At 38.9% G+C, this 9,428-nt stretch overlaps 1 protein-coding gene across 7 annotated transcripts in view; it reads right to left on the bottom strand.

Moving 5' to 3' along the window:
• Cntln (centlein) overlaps window positions 1-9,428 on the bottom strand; it is a 327,688-nt gene that overhangs the window by 36,948 nt on the left and 281,312 nt on the right. For all 7 annotated transcript variants that reach the window (XM_029566247.1, XM_008838744.3, XM_008838743.3 and 4 more), the window contains one exon: window positions 578-675. In XM_029566247.1, coding sequence (XP_029422107.1) covers window positions 578-675 — 98 coding nt within the window. The remainder of the gene's footprint in view (window positions 1-577; window positions 676-9,428) is intronic.

Here is a 9,428-nt window from a genome sequence, read left to right on the forward strand (position 1 = left end):
ATGATGACTTCTATCAGAACATATTATCAGTTATAAGCATTAATATAGTTATAAAACCATAGAAAGAAGATAACTTTTTTCAGTGTCAAGCCTGATTGGTTTGAAACTCCATTTTAAATAGTATACACAGAAATACTCCCAGCTATTTTATGCACAAACAAAACTTTCCAATTTTGACTTTTGTTTTATAAGTCTAGGCATTAAACCCAATGCGAATAACAATCTATACATTTTGTTTTCATAAAATTCATAGTTAAAGGTGTTTGTTCATCGTCTTCTAGTCATTAACTTATATTTCTTCAAATTATATTTAGTAAGGGAAATATAACTCTATTTTACCCTTATTAAAAAGAGTAATCAAGCTGTTTTTAATAATGTTGCTGATGTGTCATTAAATATATCAAAAATGCTTAAATTCCATCTATGTAGACTTAAACGTGGTTCAGAAAGCAATATTGTAAATACAGTTAAAGAGAAATTTTGGATTGGCATTGTTTCTTGGAGAGCAAAGTTTAGTACATTTGACTGCCACTAGGTGGCACCAAATACAATGCAGAAACCATGGCAGCGTACGTACTTTTCACACATTTCCTTCATGTGTTCTTCTTTTGCTAAGAGTTCCGATTTCAGAGACTTCACATTTGATGACTGTTTAGTGAGTTCATTAGTTGCATTCTAGATAAAAAATAAACATATTTCAATATACCTTTATATCTTAATCTTAAACACATAGTTATTAAGAGTAATTAATTTACCAGGTGTGGTGGCCCATGCCTTTAATCCCAGCACTGGGAAGCAGAGACCATCTCTGTGAGTTCAAGGCCAGCCTAGTCTACGTAGTGAGTTCCAGGGCAGCTGGGGCTACAGGGAGACCTTGTCTCAAAAACACCAAAGGAAAAAAAAGTAACTAATTTATTTTAATTGTGCTAATTAATGACTATAAAAGCACATTTAAAATTTTCATATCACTTATTTTATAGTAAAGATAATATACTCGTATTAAAATTTTTGTATACCATGCCAGGCCATAGAGAAACACATATAACAATATGTGCCTCAAACATACGAATGGAAGGTGTGAGTTATCCCAGTAAAATGCAAATGTGTAATTAAGAATCTTAATAGCTCAGTCAGATCACTTAAAATGAATGATATATACACATATATATACACACACTAACAAACTGTAACATAGATAGGTAGAACATAGATTCATTATGACCGTAAGTGATTTTTCTGTTTCCCCTAGAAAGTGGTGAAAGCCATTTCCCAATTCATTGAGCCTAGTCTTGTCTGTGATTTGTTTCACCAAGAGAACATAGCAGAAGTGACACCTCCAAGTTTAAATCCTGGCCCTTAAATCCCTCTTTGAATGTTGTCCTGGGATCCTCTTGCATATGACAGACAGTTGACAGTTCTTATGAAAGAGTACAAAGGTGCCTCAACTGACAGCCAGCAGACCACCCGCCAGACCTATGTGTGAGGGCTATATTGGGCCTTCCAGCCAGGCAAATAAATTTTCAGAATGGAGACATAGGAGCGAACCTAGAGTGAATGACCAAAAAGTAATAAGAAAGAATAAATTGCTGTGAGTTAATGATATTTGAGAATAGTTTGTTAGAGAAAACTAGATAACTGATAGGAAATCATTAATACCAAATACTTCCTTACTTGAACTGATTAAGAGTAGTATTAAGTATTTATACATAATTACTGGATTTTCAAAGCAAAGCGGCTTTATTTGTTCATATTACCTAGGAGACAGGAAGCTACACTATTAAGCTAGCTTTCAATTTTAACTCAAGCTCTAGTTAAAAATATAATCTGAAACATCACATAGTCCTGCTGTTATTTTTAGCTCTCCCACTTACAGTGTTAATGTGCTCATATTAATACATTAAGTTTAGAAAACATCAAACTAATATAAAGAGAATAAAGCACAATAGTTCTAAAATATTTACAGCCGCAAATATTTATTTGTATGTGTTGTGTGAGTGGGTGGAGGTCAGAGGACAACTTGCTGGAGTGGGTTCTCCTTCTACTATGCAAGTTGCAGGGATCAAACTTGGGTTGTTGGGCTTGAAGCAAGCACCTTTCCCTGTCAAGCCATCTTACCAGTCCTTCATTAATAGTCCTATACTACATTAAATTACTTCTATTATAACTATTTCTCAGTTTGGATGTTTGATGTCAATTATTTTAATCTGAAAAGATGAAATTATGAATGCAAATTAGTCAATTTCACCAGATCAACTTTAGAAGTCACACTACTGGTGCAGAATGTTAAATGTTGAAGTAATTTTAATTTTATAGGAAATGTTTTTAAATTCAAATAGCTCAAAACGATATGTATTTTAAACGTTAAAATTTTGATTAAATGTGTTTAACATCATCTAAATTTTCACCACTCTACATGTGTAGAGTATATGTAGTATTTCCAGCATTGCAGAATAAAATGTGCCAAGCTAGTGAATTAACAAATGATGAAAACATTTGCTTACTCATTAATCGTAAATTCTTCCTGGAATGATTCTTCATTCAACTTGTAATATGAACATCTGTAATTATGCTCAGCTCACAATGACATTTGAACACAGTGACACTATAACCACCACTTCTGTGCTAATTACGTATGATACGCTACTCTAATTTGTGATTACTGTACAATGCTGAGATGCCTTTGGAGATGACTACAATGGAAATATCTATTTATTGATTGTAAATGATCCACAAATCCTGTTATTTTCTAATTTTACATTTACCTTATTTTCATATTTCCCTTTCTCACTGACAATCTTTTATTTATGTATTTATTTTTGCTTCTGTCAATATTCCTGCCTAAAACTATTTATAATGCCCCACTATATGGACGCTTCTAATTTGTTTCCCTTAGGTGTTTTCTGTTGGAAGTAAAATGAATGAACCTAGAACTTTATTTAAAATGAAAGACAACAGATTATGAGATAGCTATTTGATTCCTTTCTGTTTGGGGAACTTAAGGACATATTTTATGTGGCTGAAAGTGTTGTACCACAGACTTCTGGCTAATGGAGGGAAATTTCAGTAAATAAATCAAGACAAGCTTTGGCCAAAATCTTACTTTGACAGCCACTTCATTTGATCCTCAAATTCCTTGTGAGTGGAATAGAAAGCTGTTCCTGGTTCAACTAGTGAAGTCATTTCCTTGCTCATGTCTCACAATAAGTCAGTGACCATAAATCTATGAATTTCCAGGTCCTCTGTTCTTGTTTTAGTCCCCTCAGAAGCAGTATTTATCCATAGCATGACTTAAGTAGGTATAAAATACATGTATCACAAATGGCACGGTGGTAAAGATTCATGGCAGTTACAGCGTTCCTATTGTAGGCTTACCAGTCATTTGAAAGTGTGCATAGTATGATTGGACTCCACAGCCAGGTAACTTGAGTTCTAATAGCTCTACCATTTAGTAGCTGCGTGACCTTGGACAATTAACTTTTCTTTTTTCTGTCAATTTTGCAAACTCAAATAGAGATAACAGAACCTAATTTACAGGGTTGAAATGAGAGTTAGATAGTATTTGTGAAATACAGACTCAGCCTAGTGGTAGATTACATGTATAGGAATAATAGTTTAAAACTACCATCTTTCATTATATCAATTTATTGACAAATTGGAAGATAATATATATGTCAAAAAAATTCTCCAACAGTCAGGAAGTTAAAAAATCACACATAAAAACTAAAATGCTACTTAACTCAAATTGTATAAGGAATTCGTTTACTGGAAAGAACTTAGATCTTTCCTAGTTTTTACAACCAATCTCTATATAGTTGAATACTTCGAGGAAAAACGTCCAATTGCGCAAAAAAGGACATATAGAGTGCACATGAGCAGTACAGCAGTACTGAATGAACTAGTCCCTGAAAAGTATATAGGAAATCCATAGGAAAGAATAGTATTCGTTTCATAGACCTAAACAGAATAAATCTAGCCAACTTTCCTAAACAAATAGCAGCTAGAAAATGGCTTACTTCCTAGTTAATCACTGTGGTAGTAGTTTGATATCTGTTGTGAGCTAAATTGTGGCCTCCTAAAATCACGTTTTCCTAAGTGCTCACCTTCGTACTTCAGTACTTCAGAGTGTGACTGCATTTGGAGCTATGCCTTTAAAGCGGCAATTCAGATAAATGAGGCTGGGGTGGGCTCTGATGTAACATGACAGGTGTCTCTGTCAAATAGGACATGGAGATCACTGAAGGAAGACTAATGAGATAAAGGGAGAAGACTGCCATCTATGAGATAAGGAGCAAAGGCTCGAGAGGAATGAAAAAATGGGGAACACACTTTTGGCTAGGTCTTACACATCCAGCCTGTAGACCTGTGAGAAAACATTTTTAAGCCAGCGAGTGTGTGTCACATTTTCTTATGGCACTCTCAGCAAACTAATTTGAAAAACTATTGAAACAGATTTTGAGTAGCAGGGAGTAGTATCTATTTAAATTTCTTCCAGAAGATCTCTATACTAAAACATGAGACAAGACTGTGGGAGACAGGCTTGAGCCTAGTGTGAAAGTCTTACTGACAGCCGTACAGCAGGCCCGAGGCAATGGCCTGACTGCTGGAGCCACAAGGAACACCTTGTGACATTTGCTCCTATTGGCAGATCATGAGACTGATGCCTAGAGCTTGCCACTCCCTAATCACCACCCTTGGAATTCCAAATTGAAACACTTAGATATTACAACAGTCAGTGTCACATGGTTTCCAGGAATCCAGGCTCTGTAATCTGAAACCCAGTATGCTAATGAGGCATCCTGCCCGCTATTCTGTGATAGGATGCTAAGTCTGTTATGCTAATAAGGTATCCTACCTGCTGTACTGTGATAGGATGCTAACCTGTTATGCTAAAAAGGTATCCTACTTGCTGTGCTGTGATTGGACCACTACCCCTGTATAAGCTTGTGCCTTCCTGCAATAAACCAGATCTGTGTCACTGAACCTGGTCTCCTGTGTCTGAATGTGGCTCCGCTGACACAGTCTCCTCACCAGCCCTGGGGTCTGGGACCCAGCAGAAGCAGTGACATCAGGAGGCAGCACAAGGCGAGCAGAAGAGCTGCCTCAGCAACAGGTGAGCAGAAGAGTGGCCTTAGCCCAGGGCAGGTAGAAGAGCGGCCTCAGCCCTGAGTGAGCTGAGGAGCAGCCTCAACACCCATGAGAACGAAGGAGCGGCACCCACAAGAATGGAGGAGCGGCCGCCACTGGTGGTGACCACACAAGACGAAAGCGATCATCTCTGTCTATACACAGTCTGGCCAAGGTCCCAAGACTGTGTTCCACGTGGACAGCTAAGCCTCTGTAGGCATTCTCATGTCACCTTTTTGACTCACACAATCCTGCAAATCCAGGCAGATTTATGCACAAGCACAAATTATATCATGGAAAACTACAATGTACATATAACATCCTACAGATGCTTATATGGATTTATTATTCCAAATTATGTAGACCATTTTTAAATATTTAATTGCTTTTAGATAATTTGTAGTAAGCAAAATCAAATAAGTGAAATAAGTTAAGGAACACGAAGACATAAAAACAATCCATAAAAGTAAACAATCTAATAAGGGACCATGGGAAGAGTTCCTGGGAGGGGAGATAGAATGCAATGATATAAAGGGAAAAGTGGAATAACAAAGGAAGGGTTAAAGGGGATGGGGACTGGGAGGGTATCGTACAGGAGGTAGTATGGGGAGGGATTACTAACACTAAAGGTCTTTGGGAAAAGTCATATGGAAACCAATACTATAAAAGCTCAGTGGTTAAGAACACTGGTTGTTCTTGCAGAAGACTGGGGTTTGAATCCAAGCACCCACATGGCAGCTAACAACTGTGACTCCAGTCCCAGGGGATCCAACAGCCTCTTCTGACCTCTGCGGGTATTGCATGACATGGGTGCACTTACCTACATGCAGGCAATACACACACATGAAATAAATAAAAACACAAAATATATAGAGAGAGAGAGAGAGAGAGAGAGAGAGAGAGAGAGTTCCAGTGTAGTTACCATATAATGGGAGTTCAATAGCACTAAAGACACCACAGGACAGCAAATAAAAAGCCCAATGCCAGGAATGAACTCCCTCTTTTGAAGTTGCTGTCCAGGGGTACCCCACAGACCCTTAAACAATACTGGATACTGACATTGCTCTTTGTTACCTGCTGGAACTTGACCCTAAGACTATATTGCTGAAGACACAACATATCTGAGTTGTAGAAGAAACAAGAAAAAAAATCAACTGACACTGACCTCAAGGTTTCACCTCAAATAGTTGGCTAGGTTTCATATTGCTGGAAGGTTCTATGCATGCTATTGGGAGAGGAAAGTAATCATCAACCTTGCTCAGCTGAGAAGCCTGTGAGCTACAATAATGACTGGCTGGCAAGGTATAATATGCCCACAGATATAACAGTGGCCACACACACACACACACACACACACACACACACACACACGGGACTTGTTTAGGAAACCATTTGCGGCAATTTCATGTGTACAGCTTCCCTGTCACGTCTAGAAGACACTGTCTTGCAGCAGCCATCCTGGTCTTCTAACTCTTAACATTTTTCTGCCTCCCTCTTCCATAATGCTTCCTAAGCCTTGGGTGTAGGGGTTGCATTGTAGATGTATCAATTGGGGCTGAGCATCCCAGTCATTTATACTCTGAATTTTGTCCAGTTGTGGAATTTTTTAATTGTCTCAATCTGTTGAAAAATAGAAGCTTCTTTGGTGAGTTGTGAGAGCTACTCATATTTGTGGATTTAAGGATAAGTATTTAGACTATAGGTAGAAAATTCATTTGTTTAGAAAAGTAGCAGTAGTAGGCTCTCCTCCAGGGTCTATGACCTTTCTGTCCATGGCTCTTTGTTCACATTTACATTGGGCTTGGACCCAGCTCTCTGAGGCCACTTAAGAATGCCCGACTCACCCCCAGCCCACCAGGGTAAATGGATAGAACTAGAAATTGTTATACTAAGTGAAATAATCCTTATATGTGAGTATGTATCCTGATGTAACCACAGGAGCCAAGAAAATAGAAAGGAACCATGGAGGTAAAGGGAAAGAGTGAGCTGGAGATGGGGGATAGTAAGAGACTGATGTTACAAAGGGGGAAATGGGGAAAAGGGAGGTATTTAACTGGGAAGGGAGGAGGGATGCATATACAAAGAAGCATGGGGTAAGTGGGAAAAAGGAGCTCAAGAAAGGGGAGGTCATAGGAGTTAGGTGGTGTCAAGGGGAAATGGGGAAAATGGGGTACTTTAACTGGGGAGGGAGTAAGAAGGGCTAGACAGAAAGAGAGAGAAATGAGAGAAAACTAATACTTAGGTAAGATGAAAAACCAGAGGGAAATATATTCGTTTAAAAGCTTACTGAAAAATAAACATACAATATCTGCACATGAGGGCATTAGTATAGCTGAAGGCTATACAACAAGAAACACACAGGAGAAACCTCCCTTCAAGTTGGTGAGGGTAGCTCAAGATACTCCCAAAAGACTATTTTCACAGCCCTTGATTACTTCCTAGAACTTGAAGTTAAGACCCTCTTGTTGAAGACAGGACATATTTGGAGCAGAGGACTTGGAACAATGGAGACGGAAATGACCTAGAAGCCTCCTCCCTGAAGACTAGCTCTCATAGTTCTAGAGGATAGTATGCAAGCTGCTAAGAGAGAAAATCAACAGTCCAACCCCAGGTTTAAGCCCTAATAACCACAACAATGACCCACACAGCAAATTATATTGGTGTAGTGCTGGTACTTTTATCTAGGGGGTAATCAACAGCTATATAATTGGACTTAAAGCCCACCCACTGGGAGGGAATTCCTGTGTGTCACTGTAAACATGGCCAAACACACATAGCTGAAGAGGACATAGACCCTAGAGAAAACCCTACTGTTGTCAAATCCCTAGACAAACATAATTTCTTGCTGTATGCTAAATATGGATCCTTATATTTATAGGCAATTATACCAGTATAATTGGTATAATTATTAAAGAAGTTTCTTTTTGTAAAAGATGGAGACCATTATAGAACTGATCACACACACAGAGAATAAACATCTGTGAGATGCCCAGCCCTAAGTGACACATCTACAATGGAAACTAAAGCTCATGCAACATGGTAGAAGGGGGTTGAAGAAGCAAAGTTTACTCATACATCAGAGGGTGATGAACACAGAAGGCCACAACTCGCCAAAATGTAGATAATAAGAGACTGCAGAGTGCGTGTCCCCAGATAGGACTCATATTAAACTTCGCCCACCCAGGGCTCAGGGACCATTGCAGAAGAGGGGGTGGAAAGATTGCAAGAGTCAGAGGTCACGCATGGCCACAAGGAAACAGAGTACTCCAGGCTTCTGGGCACTTGCTCTATTAACTTACAGCAACGGTGTCAGCATGCACAAGACCCATGCACACTCCATCAGACAAAAGTCAGCAGGGAGCTGAGGAAACAGGCAAGAGGCCCCGGCCTTAGCTGAGGAACGACTCACAGTTGAACACTGCTGTGTGAGGGAGTCAATCTTATTTAAGCCAGAGACTCTAGATAGACTGAACAGGCTCCAATGGGGAACTCACGCTAAGGGACATCTGGGTATACAAACTTGTTAGGCCTTAATGTATGAGCCAGAATGCATGAAATCCTGTGGGAGATCTATGTAGGGTACAGATAAGGGACAGGGTCTAAATATGATTGAGATGTACTGTAGGAAATGCATAAAAATTCAACAAAAATATACCTATTAAAATCCCTGTGCCAGCTAAGGGAAACCTCCCTTCCTGTTGTTGGGCAGGCAAGAGACTCCCAAAGCAATAATGCCATTGCACTTGGCGCCTCCCAGAACTTGAAGGTAAGACTCTTGTGGAAGACAAAAAACATTTTAAGAGAAGGCACATGCTCCAAAATGTACACAGATTTTCCTTACGTTTCTAAAATTATTATAAGATGTCACGATGCATGTTCTACATGTAAAAATGCTCTCAATATGGTATTCAAGAAGCAGATCAGTTAGTGTCAGTTTTATGACTGATTATTACTAATAGAATATTTTAGGCATTGGTTATTCAAATTTTATCCTATTATATTCTACTTACACCTTGCCTAAAACATCATATTCTGAATTGAAAACAGCTACGAGTCTATTTGGCAGCTCAAAATTCTGACATCCTCTTTTCCTAAAATATTTATTATTTTTATTTTATGTGTATGAGTGCATTGCCTGCATGTAAGTGTACCTGTGTCAGTCGTGCAATGCCGCAGAGGTCAGAAAAGGGCTTTGGATTCCACTGGAACTGGAGTTAAGGACAGTCCGTAGCTACGATGTGGGTGCTGGGAATCGAACCTGGGTCCTCCGCAAGAGCAGTCAGTGCTCTTAACTGCTGAGCCCT

The sequence above is a fragment of the Nannospalax galili genome, unplaced genomic scaffold (assembly GCF_000622305.1).
Source record: "Nannospalax galili isolate Female #2095 unplaced genomic scaffold, S.galili_v1.0 scaffold219, whole genome shotgun sequence".
NCBI classification, from domain to species: Eukaryota; Metazoa; Chordata; class Mammalia; order Rodentia; family Spalacidae; genus Nannospalax; species Nannospalax galili.